Source organism: Drosophila biarmipes, chromosome X (genome assembly GCF_025231255.1).
Source record: "Drosophila biarmipes strain raj3 chromosome X, RU_DBia_V1.1, whole genome shotgun sequence".
NCBI classification, from domain to species: domain Eukaryota; kingdom Metazoa; phylum Arthropoda; class Insecta; order Diptera; family Drosophilidae; genus Drosophila; species Drosophila biarmipes.
The window spans coordinates 7,161,519-7,186,311 of NC_066611.1; the positions used below are offsets into that span (position 1 = coordinate 7,161,519).

The window sequence follows — 24,793 nt, forward strand, 5'->3', positions numbered from 1 at the left end:
CAGTCATCGAAGTTGTGCCAGCTCTAACAGTTGAGAGACCATTTGGGAAATTGTCGCTTGTTGTTTTGTCGTGCTTTTTGTTTAAGCCTTGCGTTGTGTTTTTGTTTATCGCGCCCCGTGTTGGACCGATGCGCCGAGCCAATTGGACTGGTCAAGCGCGACAAGTGTGACAAGCAGCGGAGAGAATCGCCATGAAACAGGTGGGCGGGGCTTGTGGTTTGCGGGGGGGTATGAGCTGGGTGTATTGGTATCTGGTGGGTGGATGTGGGTCTAGCGGAATGTGCGCCACCGTTGTTTTTGTTTCTGTTGCCGCCGCCGCCGCCGCTGCCACCGCTGCTGCTGCGCCGACGATGATGTTATGTCCCATTCCCGTTGCCTGTGAGTGTGTCAAGTCGCAAATGCAAATTCTAACGGCTTGTGTGTGAGTGCGCTGGAATGACAACATGTTTGCATTTGCCAACTGCTTGCTGCCATCCGTATCCATCACATCACCGTTAACTTGTTGTTGCTGCTGCTGCTGCTCGTTGCGCTCCAGATGAATCATTTGGGCTCTCACTCGCTCTCTGTCCCTCTCTCTCTCTCTCTAGCCCGAGCAGATTCTTATCAGAGCAGCGAAAGTCAGTGTTCTATCTTTATTGTTCTTGTTCTTCGGCCAACAAGTTTCTTATTGGACCCCATTAACGTACCAACATGACGCAAGAGTTCCCTCTCCCCCGCTCTCTCTCTCTCCCTGGGGCTCCTTTTTATTGCCTGCTTTGCGGAGTTATTGATAATGGGCACACCAAAAGGATAAAGCATAACGGCACATAACTCATTACCATTACCATGCAAATTTTATGCCCCCTGTGTGCGTGCGAGTGTGTGTGTGTGTTCGGTGCTGGTTGCTAGAGCGAGAGGGCCTACGAATTGTGGGAGTATGCAAGTATTTACATTTCAGCAGATTACGTTAAATTACACTTTTTAGTATCTACTCGCATGTAGGATTATTACTTCCCTTTCTTAAGAATACAAAAAAAAGGCTGCCTCTTCTACAACAACCACAGCAAGTATTGACTTCTAGGGAACCTCGGCCAGGGTTGCCATCTCGCCAGGACAGAACGGGAAATCAAAGCCAGCGACAACCCTGCGACTCCTCGCTGCTTTGCATAACCACCAGGATGTGCGTGCAAGTGTGTGTATGCTCCGTGTATGTATAACACGTGCCGTGGAAACTGCGCGGAAAACTCGGTCGTCTGCCGTTCGAGTTGTACGGGTTTTGCCCAGTTTCAGTTTTTCGCTGCAGAGCATTCGACGCGCTCGCACGCGTTGTTTTCTGACCCCCCCGAAATAAGAAGAAACCAAACCAAAAACCCCCTAAAAGTAGCAGTATTTCAAAGGCAACTCTAAGTAAATGGGGAAATCCTCGCCAGATGTTGCGGTCAAGTAAATCAAAAGAAAAGCTGCTGCATACATTTTCAAAATCCTCAAAGGCTGCCTCAGTGTGTGTGCTGCTCCTGCGCTGCCTCAACAAATTTTACAGTTGTATAAGGTACGCGTGTGTGTGTGGGTGAGTGTAAGTGTGAGTGTGTAACTCGTGTCATGTGACCGCGCGCGCAAAACATTTTGCATTGTTTTTGGCCAAGCAGTTGTTGTTGTTGCTGCTGCAGGACACCCAGCGTGTACGCGAAAAACGTTTTTCGGGGGGCGAAATAGCGTAAGCCTGCGCAGTGGCCGCTCACATGGCAGCTGTCCACATACACACACGCGCCCACAAACGGCAGCCGTGATTTTTTTCGCATTAATCCCAGGCAAATCAGTGGAACGCCTTGAAGTAGGCTAAGCAAAAAGGGAGCAGCGATTGATCCCGTTAAATTTCCAATAAGCATAAATTGCAAGCAGTGCGGGTGAGTGGGTGAGTGAGCGAGCGAGTGTATGTGTTCGCACGGTCACACACACACACACTCTCATAGATGTCCTAGGAGGCAGCATCGCCTGCTCTTTTTCTCTGGCGCTCTCGTTCTGCCCTTTGCAGCAGCAGCAGCAGAAGCAGTAGCAGCAGCAGCAGCAGAAGCTCAGTCGACAACTGACCAGCCAAGCACTAGCATATTTCTTGTTGTTCCCCTATAAAAAATTCAAAAAACCCTTCAAAACTTAAACAAATCCCTAAAAGAAAAGTATGCAAATTTGTGCCCAACAACCATAGGCACTTAAAAAGCGCGCCACTGTGTTTCCTTGTGTCTGTGTCGTGGTGTGCAAAGGACCAAGTTTAACAGTTATTGAGTAAACTATGTTCTATTTGAAATTGAGAAAAAATCGAAAATAAAAAAATATTTTTTTTTTGTTTTTTTTATACACTGAAGTGAAGATGAAGCAGCAGCAGCATAAGAAGATGTAGCTAACATGTGAGTAGCAACAAGCAGGGCCAAGCAGTGCCTATGTGTGTGAAAAATCTGTAAATCGAGGTTATCTATACACATATATCAGCTATATGTATATGTAGGGGAGTAGGGAGAGCAAGCGAGATGGTAACTGCTTACGTACACATATATACATACACAGATTTGGGCAGCATCCTGCGACTCCAACTCAATCCCTCTCTCTCTTTCTCTTTCTCTCACGCTCCCCTTTCCCCTCCCGTTTTAAGCAATGGCATTTTAATCATCATTAGGACGAGTGGAAGGGGGACGGCACACTGTCATTATCAACAGACACACACACACAGATAGACACACCTCCCGTTGTCCTGCAGGCGCCACCCTAGATATGGCTCTCTCTCTCGCTCGCTCGCTCCTTCGCTCCCTTTTTACCACAATCCCCCCCTCTGCAATGTTTGTTTGCGGGAATTAAATTTAAAGTATGCCAACGATTTGCTTGTCCTTCTCCCCACTCCGCTCTCTCCACCTCCTCCTCCAACTCCTCCTGCGCTTCCCCCTATTTTTTTTTGCCCCACTGTTGCGCGCTTTTCGTCCTGACGACCCATATGTGTGTGTATGTATGTCCTTGTGTGCATGTGTGTGGCGTTGTCAAAGCGTAAACAATTCCAAATAAAACAAGCAAAAAACGAGAGAACAAAAATAACAGCAAACAGCGAAAAGAGGAAGAGGAAAGAAAGTAGGAAATGTAGAATAAAACAAGAGCACACACAAAAAAAGGAAAGCCGAACCTTACACACGACATTTGCAGTGTGCGAGTGTGCGAAAAAATCGATTTGTGTGCCATCAAAAAGTGCATGTATAGGCAGCCCATATAGCCCCCCACCCCGCCCCCCGTTGTGCAACATAATGTGGCAGCAACGATTTTCAATTAACACGAAACAATCGCTTAACATTCAACATCCGCCGTTGCAATCGCAATATCCCGTTATCCCGTTGTACAGATTGATTCTCTCTCTCCCACGCCAGCCTCCCCCTCCCTGGCTCGCTCGCCCAGCAGGGGGCGGGGGGTGGCCTGGCGGATTGAGCTGATGGCTCTTAATTAATCTACGTGTGCCATTGTCAAAGGCTGAATGGAAATCAAGGTTTATGTAATCCCCACAGGCCAGGCGGAAAACAAAAGAAGAAATGGAAGTAGCGAGAGAGAGAGAGACAGGGAGGGGAAGAAGCCAAGAGGCAAGCAAAACAAAAGCCTCAGAAATTGCAAGCAAACAAAAAGGCAAAAATTAACGGTTTAATATCGCAATCCAGACAATTGACAGCGGTTATCGATATCTTAATTGGTTAAATCGCTTAACGGTTAAGGGCGAAGTGCTGAGCTTAAGACCCTTTCCATTCTGGGAAATCTAGAAGGTGTTGTATGGTTATCGATATCTTTACTGGTTGATTGGAAATTGGAACCCCAGCGTTTCTGGGAAATATGGGTTAAATATGGAAAGTAACGCCACCTTCTTTCGAGGAATGTGTTCCAATGCAAATTGACTTTGGAAAACTTTTCTAACCCTTAAAGAGGACTTACATGTCTAAATACTTTTCTCTCTTAGGTTTCTAAATATTACCTCCGACGCAAGTTGTCGATTTAGATTTGATTTGGAATCCGTTTTTAGTGCAAATTGGTACATTTTTGGTTATATTAATTGCACAGCTATTGAAATAAGATGATTATTCCAATACTTTCCTCAAAAAGAAATGCTTATAAACCCACAAACTATGAAAGTTTGTAAAAATCGAACTCGAGCAAATTAATAATCACACGAAAATAAATAGGGATCGATTAAATGTGAGTTTGTAGGTTGCTATATTCCAAAATTAAATAAAATAAAAAAGAATTACCATAATAAATTAACCATCATTTGGTTAATCACTCGAATTTTTAAACTATACACCTAAGGAATAAGGAAATCGCTACGGTTTTAAAAGCAAGCACAAGTGTTATTTTAGTTCTCCAAAAGTATGCAACATCTTTTTTATATAGGAGCTCCATTGACCTATTCTGACTTCGGTAGGACCACCTATTAAAAGGAAAATAGTTTAAATATATTACGAACCTGATTAATATTTCTTTTCATTGCTCTATTTCCCAATTCTCGAAAGCCAAGGAAAATACATTTTCCTAAGGCGTTAAACCCGAAGAGGTTAATAATAAATCGTTCGGTTTCTACTGGTTAATTTATAAGCTCCATGCTTATGTTGAACACTTGATTGCGTTTAAATTGCTTCTGAGGTGAATAAAACCCAATCAAACCAAACACATGTGAGTACTGTGCGCCGTAAGAGGGCCTTGGGGAGCACTTAGGAACCAGTACACAGGGTGTAGAACATTGTAATTTAAGCCTTCAGCTGGTTTCCATTCGTTTTAATTGGATGTCCTGTTTTGTTTCTCCCTCTCTTCTCCTTGGCAGATATTAATTCGACAATTGTTAACCTAGTTTCGCATCTCAAAAATAAATCAAACAACAAGGACGAGCTCAGAGCAGCGCTGGCTCCTCTGGCATCGATTACGCACGGTTCGACCACAACCTAGAGACAAGTGCTACCAAGGACTCGAGGAGGAGAGACTCGTCGCCGCGGGCAGAGGAAGCAACCAATCCCCACACTTTTCGGTTCTCCTCGGACCAGGATCATCGACCCCCCTCCCTTCCCGACCCCGGCACCGTTTTCCCCCCGTAGGACCATCCGCTCTGCCACGCTGCCACTCTGTCCACTACTACTGACCCGTCACCACCCCCTGCACCCGGCTACAACGACGACCGTTTGGCAAACTATTCCTCCATCTGGGCCAGAGCATTTTTGAGCGGGGAGCAGCACCATCGCATAACTGTGGATAGAGCAGCCGGAGCACGAGGACGACTCATGTTACAAAAATGAAAAAGTTCACATTCAAAGGAGTTCTAGATGGATTTCGACAAAGCGTTCAGCCCCAAGCCACACGACAGGAGCAGGAGATCCAGGAGCAACTCAAGGCCGACCACTTTACGTTAAAGAAAGTAAGCATCCAAGGACTCGGATTAAGTTCTCTCCACATGAGTAGAAATGTGCCTTTATGCAGAGGCATCTGTTGCAGCTAGCGGGTGTTTTATTTGGTAGCTGTAATGATTTGAATCTATCATAAGACACACGCGGCTATGACCGATGTTCGAAGACGTCAGTAGGGTAGAAAGTTCATAGAAAACCAGTGGTACTGTCAAATTGAAATCTAATTCAGATCATATGGCATCTTAAAATATGAAATATGAGTACTTCAAGTGGGTTCATAGAGATTAAAACAACAATTTAGGTGTCTAGAAGACTGAAATGATATGATAGTCTTTATCAGTTTGTCAAAGGTGTTAAGAAATGTTTAACAACAAGCCACACCTTACTGATGTTTTGAAATCAGTTAAGGTTTCTTTGGTTATCAGGTTTAAATATAATCATGAATTTATACGAGAACCTCGTTTAATCCATTGTATTTCTTTATCGCAGACCTTTCGCCATGGCTTTCCATACTCGCCCACATCCTTTGCCTTCGATCCTGTACAAAAGCTACTAGCGATTGGCGACAAATCGGGCTACATTCGCATGTAAGTGTTGACATTTTCAAACATTTCTTGTATGATCTCTTACTTAAATGTATATTTTATATGTATTTTTAGTTTGGGACGACCTGGCGTCGATGCCCACGCCAAACACGAGGGCGAATCCGAGTGCGCCGTGCTCTTTGCCCAGTTCCTGGTCAACGAGGGCGCCCTGGTCACCGTCACCGCCGATGACACCATTCACTTGTGGAGTATTCGCCAAAAGACACCGCGCATTGTGCAGAGTCTGAAGTTTCAGAGGGAGCGGTAAGCGATTAGACTGAAATGGATACCCTAGGACCTTGATCCCTAACCTTTGCCAAGTTTCACTCGATTTAAATGAGGTCACTGAGTACATAAGTGATCGAATACTATATATAAATTGTAATTTCCTTGAGAGCTTTATGGCCTGAATAAACTTAAAGCTCAGTAAATGGAAAATATAAGATAAACCAAACATAAAATGAGGCAAATTAATGGCTAGTAACCTATTATGGATGTTATGTGCCCATAAAAATATGAATTAAACGGGGTTATCACCCTGGTTAATTCCTGGCCCAACCAATTATATCTCCTGATGACATAATCTCCGTCTATCTTGCAGCGTGACTTGCATACACCTGCCCGTGGGCAGCAAATGGCTGTACGTGGGCACCGAGAAGGGAAACATACACGTTGTTCACATAGATACATTTGCACTTAGTGGTTATATTATTAACTGGAATAAAGCAATTGAAGTGTAAGTTAAGCCAACCCCAAAGCGAAGCTATTCTATTAGTTACTAATACTGTGTTTTACCCTTGAAATGCAGGGTTAGAACTAGTCATCCAGGTGCTGTGATTGCGTTATGTGATAATCCATTGGATGCAAACAAGGTAAGTTCGTTGATCATGGGGGAGAAAACCACTCGAGGTGAGTTTTTCCTCATAAAAAGTGGTCTCCCTCTTAATTTAAACATCGTTTCCGAAGACTGATGAGCCTCTTTTCACCCTCTACCATACAGTTGCTTATTGCATTTGAGTGCGGGCTGCTTGTTTTGTGGGATCTGAAGGCGAAATGCGCTGAGTTGCGATGGCAGGCCGCCGAGGCCGTCAAGTCCCTGGCCTGGCACTACGAGGGCAAGTACTTTGTGTCCTCGCACACGGATGGCTCCATTTGCTCCTGGCCCACGAAGCCGCAGGCCAAGCCGCAGTCGCAGGTCTGTCCGCATGGTAAGTCCCCCTGTATCTTGCCCTCCCATTGTACTTTTATTAACTGATTCACCTTTTTTGTGCCTCAGCTAAAATCAACAAGGATGGCAATGCGGAGAAATGCAAACCGATTTATAAAGTTGACTTGAAGTCCAGCGCGACTGGGTGAGTAAGGCGAAGCACTCCCCTTTATTCGCAATCAGCATTGTAGCACTTATTGTTTAATTATGTTTATAATGTGTCTGATAGAAAGCTAAGGTCTTTATCTTTATTTTTGAGTAATGACCATAAATCCAAACCATAAAACCGCATGAATACGATTATGCTGCTTCCGTCTGCTGATAATTTAAATTGAATAATAAAACTCATATAAAATGTAATCTTGCTTTTTGTAGGGAAACCTTTACCATTTTCTCGGGCGGCATGCCCTCGGAAAAGGGCTCCAAGTCCAACTGCATCACGGTGATGGTGGGCAAGGCCACTACGGTGCTGGAGATGGAGCACGCCGTATGCGATTTCATAACACTCTGCGAGAATCCCTGGCCCTGCGGTGAGTATTTCAATATAAAAAAATAAAAACAAAGGCAAAACTTTATTTTTGTATTTATCTATTTTAAAATATATATTTATTGTTATATTATTTCATTTAAAATAAAAAACCTACTTTAGAGAAAAGACTAACTGGCTACTGTAAACATCGATTCAATAATTGTGAGCTTTATATAATTAAAAAAAGGAAAAATAAAAAACAAACAAAATAAAAAAAATAGATAAAAACATTACAAATTAATAAGAAAAACCATACCTATTATATAAAAGCACATTGTTTAATGATAAATATTATTTATTTATTAAATACAAAAGAAAATAAAACTCTTATCGATAAAGAAATATATTGTCTTTCGATATATATCGTAGTATTTTAAGATAATTTTCAACTATACACATTTTGAAATGATTTACTGACCTTGATTTTTGTTTTTTTTTCGCAACTCTTACAGAGACCCAGGAGCCGTATGCTATTGCCGTGCTGCTGCAATACGACTTAGTATTAATAGACTTATTAACACCCGGTTTTCCATGTTTTGAATCGCCTTATCCAATGGACTTACACGAATCACCTGTTACATGTTGCACATATTTAACCGATTGCCCATCGGATTTGGTTCCTGCTTTCTATTCAGTGAGTATAACTACCCTCTGAACCATTTCTCAGTTGAATAACCTTCCCGATTTGTGGCATTCGCAGGTTGGTCGCACAACGACAAGTAAAAAGAGCTGCTTCTCGGAGCGCGAATGGCCGATATCCGGTGGCGAGTGGTCGCCGGCGTCGTGCAGCTATTCGGAGATCGTGATCACCGGACACCAGGACGGCAGCCTCAAGTTCTGGGACTCCGGTGCCGGCACGCTACAGATCCTCTATAAGCTGAAGACGGCCAAGATGTTCGAGAAGCCGCGCTCCCACGTCGCCCACTCGCATCCGGAGAGCGACAATCCGCTGGCGGTGCACCTCATCTTCCTTTGCTCGGAGTCGCGACGCCTCTGTGTGGCCGGCGCCATGGGCCAGGTGATGCTCTTCAAGTTCCGCAAGGTGGAGTCCACATCGGAGGTACTGGTCCTGGAGATACCCATACTCTATGAGAATTTTGATGACATCTATGGGACGAGTCCCGAGTGCGATTTTCTAACGGGCCATCAAGTGCAGAAGACGGAGTCTAGTGATTCGGATAAGGTATATTTTAAGATGATCTGATCTTAGAATCCTGCTAATGTTCTCTACCCGTCTTACAGACAACCGAGTGTTCGCTGAAGGTGCGCTTTGGAGCGCAGCGCAAGCCGCCGGGCTTCCAGTCGCAGCTGGTCTGCCTCACCACCGGACCCAATCGCCGGAACGTGCAGGTTACCTCGCTGTGCATCAGCTCCAGTTACGGCCTGTAAGTAGTGTAGCTGCCGTCGCTGCTGCTGCTCCATCTGCTCCAGCTGACCCATCCAGTCACCGGTCATCCCATTATCCCATCATCCCCGAGACACTCGCTTCGATCCATCCGACCATCCAGCGATCCATCTGCCCATCGATCCAGCCACACACGTACACACACCACCACCAAAAAGAACCTCCCCTCCCCCTAGCAGCCCCCACCGCCAACAAGAACCAGCCAAGAGCCAAGCCACCCAACCACCCACCAGACAAAGGACACAGGAAAGCGGACTTAAAAAAAAGATACTAGCTCCCGAAAACCCTGTCCCAAAAAAAAAAATACTTAGACGTAGTCTAGTTTGTATTCGTATATGCATGACGTTCTCTGAAAAGCGCCTGAGACGTAGCCGCTAACGCTCGCCGAGTGTTCTAGCCCGCCCAGAAAACCCCTTTGACCCCCAGCCCCTGCCCGCCTACGCCTCTGCCCCCAGCCCCACCCAAAGGAGCACCGCTTTTGTTGAATTTGTTTGCGTTGTGTATTCCGTAGTATGCAACAGTTGCAAGCAGACTGCTAACCAAAACAAAAAAACCAAAGTCCCTTGGTAATTGCAACACCACCCAAAGTCCTGGACAGATTGGTGACCTCTTGACCCCTTGACCACTTGACCCCTCTTGTCTTCCTGGACTCAAAACAACCGTATCCCCTCCCGCCCGACGATCTCTAGACTGACTTACCACATGAACCGACGGACTCACGGATCCGTATTTTAGTGCCTGGTGTGTGCGCGTGTGTGAGAGTGATGATGCGCATCAAAATAATTCATTTGTCTTTCAGTTTTCGTTTCTTAACGATTTCGTTTTTGTGTTTCGGTAATTATTATTGTTTATTTAAAAATAACATATTTTTTTTAATTTCATTTTCGTATTAGTGCTTTTTAGTATTTTGGTATTCCTTTAAAATTTATTTTACTTTAGCTAAGCACTGTAGTTTGCTTTTATATTCATTTTTTTATGCACACTTTTTATGCTCTCTTTAGTATTTTTCAAATATATTAACTATTTAAGTGCAGATTTCTGTTAGTAAATACCATAAATTAATAGAGTAAAAAAATAGAACAACTTTAATGCATAACTAAATGTAGTATTTTTGAAGGAAAAGCATAATTGATTGAGATTTTGGTATTTCATACAGCTTTTTTCCATAATTTTAAAACTTTTTTGTTATTAATTTAAAGTTTAACATTAATTTTTTTTACTCATTTTTGTTTGTATCAATTTCTTTTAGTTATTTCCCCACCGAATTTATTTTTTCGCATTTGTTTTGTGGCGTTGATTTGTATGCAGTTGATTTTGAAAATATATATGAATATTTTCTGTTTTTAGAATGGCTTATGGTACCGAATATGGACTTGTCATAATTGATATAATCCAAAAAATTTGCCTATTGAGTGTTGCATGCCCCGATCTGTATGGCGCACATGATCCTTACTCGCGAACACCAAAAAGTCCAAAACGCATTGAGAACAAAGAGGAGCAAAGCCGATCGCCCAGCTCAGATCAGGTAAGTGCCCTCGCTCTCTCTCTATCTCTCTGTCTGTCAGTCTCTCTGTCTCTCTCTGCCACCGAGACTAATTATGTAACCGAATCGCAGTGAACCGCGCCTACAAACATACACTCGAACCCATACAGAAAGCAACACATAGACAGACCAGATTCGATTTGAATCCGCAATTGATTCGAATCGAAACACAACCACACTGGATACACAGACAGACCAGATAATTCGAACTTACAATTGATTTGAATTGAAACACAGCAACACTGAGAACACTGACAGACCGAAAAGTATGCTACCATAGTGTGCTGAAACTCCCACACCGACCAACAAGTGCTCAGCTCATTTGAACATGCTACATACTCAATATTTTTCTAGACATCTTACATATATTTGAACTTTATATGCATACCGATATTTACTTATTCCATAACGAACGAAATTTTAATTACGTATCGCATACTAACAAAAGTACGAAATTGATATATACATTATATAATTTATATATATATTTAAACATACTCGTATTGTATGAGCTAACTTTGAAAAATTGTAGCCAAATGAAACTTTTGTTTTGGTTTGTGTTTTTTGTTTTCGTTTTCCCTTTAGTTAACCTATCGCTCTCTCTGTCTCGCTGTCACCCTATTGCATTTTTGTGGCATTTTCGTATTGAATCCGATTGAATTCCACACCAGTAATTAGATCCCCGTCCATATATATATATATATATATACACACACACTCCCACATGCAAGCAAGCAAGCAAATATAACCAACATAAATAGCTGAATAACTAAGAAAATATGAAATTAAAACCAAATAGCTATAGTTTAGCTTGGTATATGCTATCAAGTTTTCTTTCGGCGTAGCTCTTTTGCAGCAAATAATTTGTTTTATATCTTCCAAACAACTAACTAGCCATCCCGCTCTAACTCTATACGAACTGCTATACTACTTTTCTAAACTTAACCACTAACTAAAGATCCCGCTCTAACCTTTAATTGGCTTTAACATTTCATTGATTTTGGTCTAGTTATATCTGGCTACACTTCCTCTCTCTTCCTCTGTCTATCTATCTCTGTCTCCGTTTCCTGGTCTATATCTGTCTCTCTCTCTAAGTGAACGCTATAAGTGCAGCATGGTAAAAATCATATTTACATTGATGTTAAATTTTTTATGAGTTTGCACGAAGCTTGCCTACGATATGATGATTGATTAATTGGTTTGGATGGATTGGTGTCTTTTTTTCGTGCTTCTTCTTTGCCCAAGACCATCGCATAGACACGATTAATCGCTTTGATTGTTGTACATGTAAGTGTGTTGTATGATCTGATACCGGTTTAAACTGATTTCCCTCCGATTCGATTCGGTTCGATTTGCGTTGATTTGATCTGAGTTTTGCCTGAAAAACAAGAGCCTAGCGAACACCCAAGAAACAATTACAACTGAAACAACATTAACAACAGCAACAACAAAGATATGTTTCTCCTCCTCTCTCTGCCACTCTGTACCTGTCTCCCTCTCTCTCTCTCTCTGTATTTGTGTACTAACTCATTGATTGATAGAAGATTGATGAAGTGTATGTGTGTGACTTTTTTTTACTTTGTCACCATTCTTTAAAACACTCTGTAACATAACCGAAACAACCACTCACCCACCACCACAACCACCAATGCAGCTAACAAATTATTCAATGTTTGATATACATTTTTCTTAATTAATTCGAATATTTAATTGATTGTAGCTCATTTTTTAAAATTTATATTCCAAATCTATGCTTATCCGAACAAAAAAAATCGTTGTATTGCCTGTGCGTGTGTGTGCGTGTTTGTGTTTGAGTTTTGCCAATGCGTATGTGTTTGTGAATGTGTGAGCGTGTGTGTTGTTGTACACACCCACACCTAGCATAAAAATTGTTATACGCCTCAAGTGTAACACCTAACTAAGCCGTTGCCTAAAGTTAAATCCTCATCCAATGTTTGTTAGCCCCCCCCCAAAAAAAAAAAAAAACTAAAAAACAAGCTTAAATTGTAAATTGTTGATTTCCCCGATTCCTCTTAGCCACCCCAAAAAACCCCGTTTAACCCCTGTTTATCCTTGTAAAATAAAATACATACCAAGCATATTTCATAGAATGAAAAATTGGAGCAACCAAAAACGCAAAATAGCAGCAACAAGAATGCGCAGCTTCCATCCCCCCACCCCAATTCCAAAAAAAAGGGACGGGGTAAAACGGCCAAGCATGTGAAAATGTATTTCCCACTCTCTCATGAACTCATTTTTCGCACTTTTCATGATTTATACACCATGACCTACTTCAATCTGGAAGTTAAAAAAAGCCACGAACGACAAAGTATTTATACTGCAGGGTTTGGTACATCATTAAAGACCCCATGACGGTTCCATAAATATTCCGAGCTAGTATTTAGTTCCAACTTTTAACCTAATGCGGTTTTTTAAATACATACAAGTTACTAGCTTTTGTACCGCTTTCCATGACCTTGGACAGGTTGAAATGGCGCCCAAACAGATATTATATAACGCTTTATAAGCTCCTATTCAACTAAAGTGAATAAAAGTAAAGGAAACCCTCAGGAATTCGCTTGATGTCTCTATTTCTCATTTAATTTTTTTAATAAACAGGCCAGTTTGTAGATCTGAATATGTGAGTGGATACATATCGTTGATGCACCATCTAAAAGAAACGTAAAGCTTTCTTTGGAACTATTTCGGGTCCTACTAATAAGGAAAAGGTTTATACTATGCGCATCGGCAAACTGATGAACAATTGTAAAAAAGGCTTAATGTTATAACTTATAGCAGCATTTTGTGCTGTGATCTTTTTTAACTACCTTTTATTTTTAACTTCGATCACATTTTACTCATCCCTTAAATTGTTGCTGCTATATTTCTGCACCTTTGGTCTTGCTATCAAAAGAAAAAGGGAACAAATTAAACAGAAACCAAAACAAAAACCTACAAGAAAAAACCCAGCAACCCAACCAAAAAAAAAGATGAGAATGTTAACCCCGTAATCTCCCCCAAAAGCCCCCAAAAATTTCCTTCTCCGTCGAAACTGACCAATACTTTTCTTATTGTTGCCTGAACGAACAGAAACAAAAACGAAAATTAAAACTCTGCCCCCTACCCCCCAAAAATCCCGATCTTCATCTAGCTGAACGACACGACCAGTCCGGACAGTCCGTCGCTTGAATTTGTACCGGAGGCGGCCGGCGAATCAACGGACGGCGGGGCGACGGCGATGAGCTCACGACCCGGCTCACCGGATCCACCGATGGTGGTGAACAGCGCCCGGGAGACACTGCTCAGCGGATCGGCGGCATCAACGGCGGCCGCAGCAGCATCGGCGGCCATGATGGCCAAGAGTCCCCAGCGGGACGATGCGGCTCCCAAGGAGCTGCAGGACAGACGCAAGTCGATGTCCTGGAAAACGTTCAATTTGAAGCGTCAATTATCGAAAGTCAATATGAAGATCGGTGGTCTGAATGTCAACACCGACATGGAGTCGCTCAAGAATAACTCCATTTTCTACACACCCAAGGAGGTGTCCCCGGAGGGTGCCACGCCACCGGCGACGGAAGAGGAGGCCACACCGGAGGGCCGGGAGGAGGAGTCAGTGGATGATGCTGAATTGGCGCCCAACGCTGGGACAGGGGCAGCACCATCACCCTCGTCGGCAGTGCGGGGCAAATTTCGATCCTCCACCACCGATTCGCCAGACGAGGGCGCTAGCAGTAGCACCGCCAGTGGCATTCGTCGCGTTGACTTTGAACAGCCGGCCGCGATGGAGGTGGAGCGACCCAATAATCTGCCCCTGACGGATGCACCTGCTCCGCTGAAGCCCGCCCGCCAGAAGTTCAAGGAGAAGTCGCGCGACCAGCGGCTATTGTCCGTTCCGAATATTAAGTACCAGCCGCGAGATTTGCGCGGTGGCGTGCGCACCCTCAAGAACGATGTGTCGCCGTTGATGGGCGGTGCAGGAGGAGGCATTGCCAGCGGCAGCGGAGGAGTTGGAGGGAGCGGCGTTGGAGGCAAGAAGATACGTAAGTATGGCCCCAGCGAAGGATCACAACCTCTTACCTGTGTAACGTACAAAAAGAGAATGCTTTAAATATCCAAACGGCAGCAGTTAACCACCCCCTTTTCGTTAAAATGTTTATGCAGAGCGAGCGAGCGAACTTTTTACTGAGTGATCGCAAGGCAGGCAGACAGAATGTGAATCGGGAATCCGAATCGGAGGATCGGAACTGTAATATTGTCCTTTAAAAGATATTGCTGCGTTTATGCGATGGTTTTTGGGTGGCTAAAGTGTATTCTTATAAATGGCGCCCAAACAGGGACCGTAAAGAAATCGAAGAGGTGTCAGTCTTTTTTGAGATTTCTACTTTGGGCAAGGGGAGTAGTTTTGAAGTCCTTTAAAGCTTTTTCCAAAAAATTCTAAAACAATCTTGTTTTTTTGACATGCAGATTTCGATAACTTTATGATAGGATACTTTTAAGATTAAGTGTTTAGGATTTTGCATACTGAGTCCCGCATAAGCGCAGTAGTTCCGCCCACGACGTTGCAAGTGATTTGTTCTCTATCTCCTCTTAAAACCTCCCACCCAGTCCTTCCACTGTCTCACTTTCTCTGCTCCCCCGAAAATCGGCGTTCTGTCGTCGTTTCTGTTTGGGTTTTTCACTTTTTCTGTTCCTTTTTGTGTTGTGCCTTTGCTTTTTGTTGCTTTTAGTTGGTGCAAGCTGTAGAAAATAGCAAACCAAAGAGATACTATTGTAAACTTAGCACCCCCGCTCCCTTGTCCAAGCCCCTGCTCCCACAACCTTGCCCCCTAAAATTAAGCAGCTAGAAATGTGCATATTCCAAAAATCGGGTATTGATATGAGATCCGAACGATAACAAAGACTCCGATGATGCTTGTTTTGTTGATTTTTGAAACGAAAACGAAAACCAAAATTGCATTTTGTGTATAGAGCTTACTTTGTAGAGAGTTAGCTAATGAAAAACAACAACTAAAATCAAGTAAAATAATAGTAAATATATAAATGTAAAACCAACCAACAAAAACAACTAGAACAGCAATCTACAACCACAACGTGATGCTATAACAACAGCAACCAACAAAAAAATTCACATACGCACCCAACCAAAACAATAACAACTAAAAAACCAAGAACCGAAAACATACAACAACAAAAATAGAAAACTTTACACAGAGTACGAATTTTTGCCAAAAATTTCTTATCTATGCTTCTTCTTCTCCTCAATACCTAGGCAACGGATGCAGAAGAGCTGCAATACAACTGCCTGTATGTGATTGTGTGGAAGTTCTTTGGTAAATCATTTAACAACCACCACCACCACTACCACAACAACAACACCACTACCAACACCATCATCACTACCACAACTCACCAGTCACCCAAAAAACACAAGAACAACGACAACCACCACTAACAAGCACCATCAAACCCATATACACAGTGTAACTATAAAGCTCTTAATTAACTATCTACTTAGTATGCAAGAAAAACACCACATTACACATATGTATACATTATTAGTTATAAGAGATCAATGTAAAGCGGGTGCTGTAGGCCAAACACAACACACTAAAAGTTTCACCAATCACCAAACACCACACAACAACTCACCACACTCATATGTATGCACTGTGCAAAGAGAAAGTGCATTGAAAATGTTATCAAAATCGAAAAACCGAAAAACGAAATGTTGATTGTTGTACGTTTACCACTGTGACCCGTGTTAGTTTGTAAGGTCACTACTCGAACATAACCTCACAAAAAAACACACTGAGAGAAAACGTGAGGGTGAATTATTTTGCCCACAGTCTTCTGGTTGCAATTTGTTGATCGATGCCACTTTGAACTACTTGATGACAAAGTTCGATTGTAAGGTTAAGCTCAAATGTTGTGCTCCTATCGATGTTTTCAGTCCCGATTCTCGCCCCCTCTCAAGACCCACGCCCCTGGTTGTATTTTCTCCTATTGATGGCCTTGTCGTCTATCGATAATCTACGTTATTTCCATGATTTTTCTTCTACGTTCTGTTACAAATTATATTCGTTTCGATTGTTCCATTGAATGTGTGTTTTGGCTATCGATAAGCAAATTTACCGTTGCCTTTATGCCTTTATTTTCGTTAACGATTTTGCTTAGCGCTTTACCCAATTTCACAATTTCTCACTTGTACATAATAACAATACCAATCAAATCAAAATTGTGAAAATTGATGAAGAGAAATCTATTAACTAAGCTAACCCACATATATATATAACTAAATACTTTTATATCGATTATTCATTTATATCAACAGCTAATATATTCTCCCACATAACATGTCTACCTACATATATGTCTACCTTTCGTTCTAACCTGAGACCCACCAACGTTTATTCGCTCTATATATCTGTATAATCTCTCTATCTCTCTGTCTCGCTAGTATTTTTTAAAACTTAAACATATTTCATAACATAACATACATTTGCCAAAAGTAATCTACTCCAATGTTATCCTTGCTATGATCACCTAAATAATAATCGTGTTCTCGTGTTTTTATTGTGTCTTATGTTTATCACTGTCAATCAAGCCACCCAGTCAATGTCACCCACCCACCACCACTGCAACGACGCCTCCGTTTCTCGCTGTGTAATCGTATTTGTGTTGTGATCGAATACTCGATTAATCGATAACTTGTTAAGCGAATATAAAGTGTGAACACACATACAAATTGCACTGATCACCAAAATTTTATCATCATCCAACGCTTCTGTATTTATCACACTTTAAACAAAAGTATTAAATCTTGTTTGCTATGCACCTGAAAAGAAACGATTAACGACAAACGATGAACGATTAGCGGACACTAATGTAAATTGATCTATTAACAAAACACGCACTATACTACTACAGAGATCGCTTGCTACTCAGGACGAATTAAGCTTACGTTGTTATTTTGATTTAATCTGTTATGCTTATGTGTATTTAACTTTTTTTATCTAGAAGAACTTTCTGTCAAATAAGAATCGAGTTAAAAAGACTGATTTATTGAGAAAATTGAAAAGTAAGTTTTTAATTTTACTATATTTAGGGTTAAAATCAAAATCATAAAATATGCTTATTTCTGATCATAGTTTTTCTTAAAAATTATTTCGTTTAGTTTTCTTAAGTACATTATTTGTAAGAAAACTATTTCTACTACCATTAGAAATTTCATGCTTAAAGGTATTAAAAGCATTTTAAGTTGACGGATATAAGTTGTAGAGAAAATAGACCTTAAAAAACGAAAAGGAGCCTTTTATATTTTGTTATAAAGCAGTGTTATAAAGTAGTAGCTAAGGTTGACAGTTATTCTTGGTAAAATTGTTTGAATAATTCGGTAAAAAAGGCGTATAGCCACTACGTTTCAAAACAAACATTCACATAACTTGGGAAACGCTTTAGATCTTATTTAATTATAAACACCTATTTAAGTTGTCCTTTGTTTCACTATTTAGTCAGTCTTCACTGTATATAACCCACTAAAAGTCGTCCTTATTTGCACACTAGTTTCGTTAACCTTTATGTTGAGCGTCTCTGAATAGTATGCTACACACTTGTCACCAACACGCACACACACGGATCTCACACACCCATACACAAACACCCACCCACTCGGCACAAAATAGAACAACAGAAGAAATTGCAAAAATAAACGGAAACAAAACTCGAAAAAACCAACGAAATGTGAAAGAGATGGCCATTCAATCATTTAGTGCATTTATCTCTCTGTCTCTCTCTCTGTCTTTCTCTCTATCTCTCTCTCTATCTCTGACTATGTGTGTGTATCTCTCTATCTCTCTCTCCCGTGTCTCCCACAATTATTGTTTATGTATATTTTGCAATTGCCCAGATCAACGGCAGCGGAGTTGCAACTGCAACGCCGCAGCAGCAGCAACAGCAACAGCAGCAGGTGTCGCAGCAGCAGCAGCAACAGTTGCAGTTACAGCAGCAACAGCAGCAGCAACAACAATCGATGGGTGGTGGTCCTGATCCTGGTGATAATGCAACATCGTCGTCAGCGGCAGCAGCAGCAGCAGCAACATTGGGATCCTCCGGGATTTACGGTGCAGACGATGCAGGTGCGGGTGTTGCTAGTGGCGGTGTCGGTGTTGGTGTTGGTGGTATTAGCAGTGCGATTAGCGGTGGATTTGGTGGTGCGGCTGAGCCGCAACAGCAGCAACAGGTGCCGCAACAGTTGCAGCAGCAGCTACTACAGCAGCAATCGCAACAGCAGCAATCGTTTGAGGCGTCTTGTGATCCATGGGGCGGCGAGTGCGGTGGTGGTGCTAGCGGTGCTATCGGTACTATCGGTGCTGGCGGCGGCGGCGGTGGTGCAAGCGGTGGCGGTGGTGCTAGCGGTGCAGGTGCGCAACAACATCAATATCAGCATCCGTATCCGCATCCGCATCCGTATCCGCATCAAACATCCGTTATACAGCAACAGCAGTCAGTGACATCGTACGAGTCCCTAAAAAAGTCCAAATCACAAGGTGGGAGCACAACAGAGCACTACAGAAAAAACAACAACAGCTAACAGCAAACCACTACAACAATAATAACTGCAATGAATACAAGCAACAACTACTACAGCAACCAAAAAAAAATATATCAAACAGCAACCAATAACAACCAACAAAGAAAACAGATTGCACCCCTAGTCATGAAAAACAAATTGCATTTTTTTTAATGTGTTCCACACACACACACACATTCTATATACAGTTGAACTTCTCTAACGCGACCTTCTCGTAAAGTTTTTTAGAGTAACACGTGTTTCACCAATGTAGCATGGAAATGCGGGTCTTAGTCAGCAACTCAAATTTTCCTTAAAGGACTTAAGCTGGTTGTAAACGGTGAAGCGGCAGAATTGCGGAATATCAGAAGTTCGACTGTATCGCTGACTCTCTCTCTGCCTCCTCTCTCTTTGCACACACACACACCGCATACGCACACATCCAAGCACACGCACACACACAAACGTAAATATGGACAGCAGACGATGCACGTTGCTTGTGGCCCGCCCCCTTTCTCTGTATGTGTGCGTGTCTGTCTGGGTAAATTGGTGTGTGTGTGTATTGAATTCGAATTTTGGAAATTTTCGGTACATTTTGTTTTGATTTCTTATGTGTTCTTTCAGTCACTTGTTTATGGGGGGTTTTTTTGAGGGGGGGCGATGGCTTGAGCTGTCTGTCTTTTTCTCGCTCGTTCGCTCGCTCGCTCGCTCTCTCTCTCTCTTCCTCTGTCTTTCTCTAGCCCTAGAAAACAATCTAGTTATAACAGTGCATACGAATATGTTCTCTCAATCTGTCTCGCTCGCTCGTTCGCTCTCTGCTCGCTGTCTTTTCTTCTATACTCTTTCTTTCTCTCTTTTTCCTCTACCTCTGCTACTGTCTCCCACTATATCTGTCTCTTTCGCTCTGTGTCTCTATCTCTCCCTCTCGGTTTTTGTACTTGCATTTGGCACGCTTTGAACCAGAAATATGAACGTTAAATCCGAATAACTAAAGCAAGAATTAGATTAACCGGATTTCTATATAAACATAGATACATATGGAAAAGAGTACAACAAGATCTGATTTTTTATTGGCAAAAACTAAACTTTCGCATAGTCCACACACATACTGCATACTCTTACAAGCACACACACATACACACACACACCCATTAAAACGCCTAGCTGAGCACACATGCAAGCAAAGTTTCACTCGTCCTGTTTTTCGTGAGTTTTTTTCGTTATCTAGTCAGACGCCTGCAGCTTTCCAAATTGCACCACAGTAAAAAAGGCTCGATAGAAAAGAATGTAAAAAATAATAGTCGCTCGCAGGTGTTAAAACTTGAGACCACGTAGGCGAATCAAGATCAATATAAATACTTAATGTTTTTTTGTGTATAAGAAATGTATTGTTGGCTTAAATGATCATATGATCAAAAAATTTGAAAACTTTTTTTAAAAACACCCTTCAAAGCACTAGACCATTTAAAACATGAAATCACTGCTAAAAACTTCGAAAAAAATTTTTTTTCACAAAAAATAAAACAACTTACATATATAAATAAAATAAAAAAAATATAAATTCTAACTCAAGGAAGATTTAAAACCACTAGTTTTTAACTTACTAACAAAATGTTAAACTTTTCGCAGCAGTACTATAGTAAACTTATATGGTTTTTAAAATTTTAAAACTTATAGACTTTTTTTTAACGATAAGTTTGTTTTATAAATTTGGTTTGATGAATTATATAAACCGCTTTTCCGAGCCATTTGCTAATTCGAATGTAAGAATATTTTAATCATGCGAGCGGCTGACAAACACACACATACACATGCAAACCACACATAGAGCAACTACCAATAATTAGGCAGCCTAGCGGTAACTTTAGTGTTGAGCAGCGCAAAAATAAAATAGTGCAAAATCGCAATTAAAATAACTTAATTAGAAATCAAAGCAAAAATTTAATTAAATATCTAAGCAAAGTTTTGCCTACTACCGCCCGCCGCTTTTACTCTTTCTCTCTCTCTCTCTCTCTCTATCTATCTCTCTTTATCACTCTATCTCTCTCTATTTCTATATCCGCCTGTCTCTGTTCCACAATATTTTTTAAAATATCTAACGATTTTGATGTAACTCGCGTTTATTTATCTCTCTCTCTTTTTCCTATCTGTATGCTATCCACCAAAAACCATTTTCTGATCCCCAAAACCAAACCCGAATAAATTACAGATAAATTGGATGGAACTTTCTCAAGATCCAGATCATCGTCAATGTCCAGCATTGATATGTCTTCCTCTGAATCTGTTACCTGTTTAGCTTTTATCGAGAGTTATGCAAAACGAAATGGTAAGGTTTATAGGTGTCAATTAACATTTAATTTATGTACTTAACATTTGTATAACTTAAAAAAAAACAGATATTTTGACACTTGTTCCTACTTTGTGGATTGGAACTAGTTTCGGTTCGATACTGACATTGTTCATCACCATGCCGGAGCGAGATGTGCGCAAATCTCAGCCAGTATTGATAACAATAAATGGTGAGTGTTGGAAAATGCAGGTGCATGCAATAACACCCAGTGTTATAAAGGTATAAGAAATATTATTTCACTTGGAAATATTTCATTGGACGTTATTGCACTCTAAAATTTGTCGTAATTTTTAAACCTTATTGTATGAAATGAAAAAAATCTTAAATACAAAAAACAACTTTGTTAAAATCAGTTCAATAGAGCAATATGTCTATTGTTACATACACAATCTCTTATCTAAAACTATACTTATGTTTCTTTTTCCAGGTGGCCCCGTGGTACGACTCAAAGGATCCATAACTTCCATGTCTTTTTTAGACTCATACGGCTCGATCATACCCTATACGTTTGAGACCTGGCGTGACGAAAAGAGGGACAACAAAGACCGTAAGTCCAGCGAATTTCAATCCTTACAGGCCACCTGGTTAATCCTAAAATGTACTACTTTCAGGCACACCCACAAAGAGCAGCAGCCGCACCAGTCCCACATTCACACCGACAACTGCCAATACAATATCAAACACTTCGGTCGCTGGCGGCATGGCGGGTGGTGCGTCCGCCGGCGGAGCTGTCGGCGGTGGTGGTGGCGCTGCCGGTGGAGCGGCGAGTGGCGGAGCGGCCGCTGGCGGAGCAGCTGGTGGTGGAGCATCGGCGGGAGCGGCCGGAGGCAGTGGTGCGGCCAGCGGTGGCGGCGGCGGCGGCATGAGCAGCAGCAGCGCCAGCAGCAGCGGCATCAGCGGAAGTGTGAGCACCGGCCTGGAAACTCTCACCGATCGACAATACATCGTTATCGCTAGCGAGAAGCAAACAAAAGTCTTCGATGTGGCCAACCAGTGCTGCATCAACCGCATACAATTATCGGAAATGGATTTTGCAGTCAAGGCAGAAACTATCACGATGAAAGGTAGCAGATGTTCTGATATTGGATACTATGATTGCAAACAGTTACATTTTTATTAAGCATTGAAAGTCTAATACCCTTTGCCTTTGCTGAAACCCCCTCCTTCTTTATTGCGAATTTTGCTTTTGAATATTTTTAAAACAAACATATAAGTATGAACTTATTAGAATACATATTACCAATATATATTAGCCCAATCAAATAATCAACATTCCCCTCATTTCAGATGGCTCTTGCTTAGCAACCTATCTTTCGAATGGCCATCTAATGGTACATAGTCTTCCTAGTCTAAAACTGTTATTGGATACTGATTTCTTACCGCTCTTGGAACTAAGGTAAGCTCCAACTGATGCGCTCAGTTGCCCTTTTCCCCGTACTAACCTTCTGCCCTCTGCTTAGTTTTCAAACAAAATGTAAACAGGGAATTGTGGATCCAATGCTTTCGATATGGGGTCAACAGATCATTGTTCATGAAGATACAACTCTGTATGTTTTCGGGGGTTCTAAGGCTTCTTAGGCCTAATGATACTTGCTCGATTTTTGACTGACTGGGTTTTATTGAAAAAGTCATGGCATCCTACATATAATTTGTTATATAAAAATAAAATATTGTTAGTTTGCCAGGACTTTGTAAATCCAGTGAGTCAGTTAAAATTCAAGCCAGTGTCATAAGACCTTAATTGGATGAGACTGTACTTTATACTTTTCTTCTTTCCTTTCCACAGAATATCAAAAATATTTTGCTTTAGTCATAAAGGTCATGGATTGTACATGGCATCGCCCACCGAAATTCAAAAATTCACGATATCATCGGAATTTTGGTAAGCCCTTAAACTTAAGATCAGTTCTTTGAAAGTAAAAAAAACCCTGCCAAATATACCACTAAATAATTACCCATTGCAAGGAAACTTATTTAGTAAAACAATAATATAATTATAACTAAATTTAAATTTAAAATATACATATATAAACAAAAATGTCAGCTTTATGTGAAGAAAAATACCTGTTTTAGTATTTTTCTCAGCAATAAAGTAAAATTTAAATGTTTTTCTTAATAAATAATTTTTAATACTTTAAACTTAAAAATTAAAATAAAATAAGTAAAAAAATGCAATAATTTATATATTCCCATGAAATATATTTTTTATTAACTTTTTTATATGTTTAATTTATTATTTTCATTTCCTTTGATAATACTAATTCGAATTTACTCATTCTTGCAGTCAATTTATTTTGGAGATGATGGGTGAGCTGTATACGGTACACGAAATGCCCGAACAGCCGAAGGAGGGTTTCTTCAAGGGTCTATTTGGCGGCGGCGCCAAGCTCCTGGATCGCGAGGAACTATGTGAGTAGATGCCCCTTGAAAACACCTGCTTAAAATAAAACTAATGATCATTTTCGATATTTTATAGTTGGCGAGCAGAGCGGGAGGGCGAATCGATCGGTGGCCCGGCACATACCCGGGCCCAATTTGGAGCAGCTCGGCCAGAGGGCTTCCACCGCCGCATCGGAGATCAGCCGGGCGCACCAGCTGGCCATGGAGCGCGGCGAGAAGCTCAATTTGCTGGAGGAGCGCGCCGAGCGCATGGCCAACACTGCTCAAGATTTCAGCGGCACTGCGCATCAATTAATGCTTAAATATAAAGACAAGAAGTGGTATCAGTTGTAAAATATCTATTTTAGGAGCCAATTCTACCACAGTTATTGTAATATTGCTTTTATAACACTTTCTACTACATTACGAGTAAAGTACACTTATTTAATTTCTGTTTTCAAGTCGTCACGTTATTTACAAAAACCGAAAACCAACAAAAAAAATCAACAAAAACCGAAAATTCACAAAAACAAAAAAACTGAAAGAGAAAAACCAACCAAAAAAAACTGTTTTTAATAAAAATATATAGACCAAAAAACAGGCACTACGTCTTTTAATGGATTGTTGGTGTATGTTACCACTTTTAAAGCATTTTTTAGTTTGAAAACTTGATGTTTTGATTTTTATTGGGATGTAAACTTGTTACTTTGATATGAGGATCCCTTATCGGTAGGGAGGAACACAATCTAAGGACATTTCTAAGCACCGACAAGGAAAAAAAGTATATTTATGTAAAAAATATTTACGGCAACAATACTTAAATCTTTTGGGAAACACGTA

The 24,793-nt window shown here is 41.2% G+C and overlaps 1 protein-coding gene across 8 annotated transcripts; it reads left to right on the top strand.

Annotated features, from left to right (window-relative positions):
- Positions 1 to 24,551, top strand: LOC108031443 (syntaxin-binding protein 5). Of its 8 annotated transcripts, none has more exons than XM_017105005.3 (23): positions 3 to 200; positions 4,814 to 5,398; positions 5,877 to 5,974; positions 6,047 to 6,235; positions 6,573 to 6,707; positions 6,780 to 6,843; positions 6,972 to 7,179; positions 7,248 to 7,323; positions 7,554 to 7,708; positions 8,160 to 8,341; positions 8,408 to 8,890; positions 8,950 to 9,092; positions 10,460 to 10,637; positions 13,807 to 14,695; positions 21,434 to 21,550; positions 21,621 to 21,743; positions 22,002 to 22,121; positions 22,186 to 22,638; positions 22,862 to 22,970; positions 23,035 to 23,121; positions 23,361 to 23,456; positions 23,859 to 23,983; positions 24,051 to 24,551. In XM_017105005.3, the coding sequence occupies exons 2-23, from the start codon at positions 5,276 to 5,278 to the stop codon at positions 24,305 to 24,307; spliced, it is 4,410 nt and encodes a 1,469-aa protein (XP_016960494.1). In that variant the 5' UTR covers positions 3 to 200; positions 4,814 to 5,275; the 3' UTR covers positions 24,308 to 24,551. The 8 variants fall into 8 exon arrangements, 7 of the variants coding, with proteins under 7 accessions (XP_043949460.1, XP_016960494.1, XP_016960749.1 ...); XM_017105260.3 differs by lacking the exon at positions 13,807 to 14,695 and adding an exon at positions 18,562 to 19,201; XM_044093524.2 differs by lacking the exon at positions 13,807 to 14,695 and adding an exon at positions 15,925 to 15,985 and having other exon boundaries at positions 4 to 200.
- Positions 24,552 to 24,793: the final 242 nt, after the last annotated feature.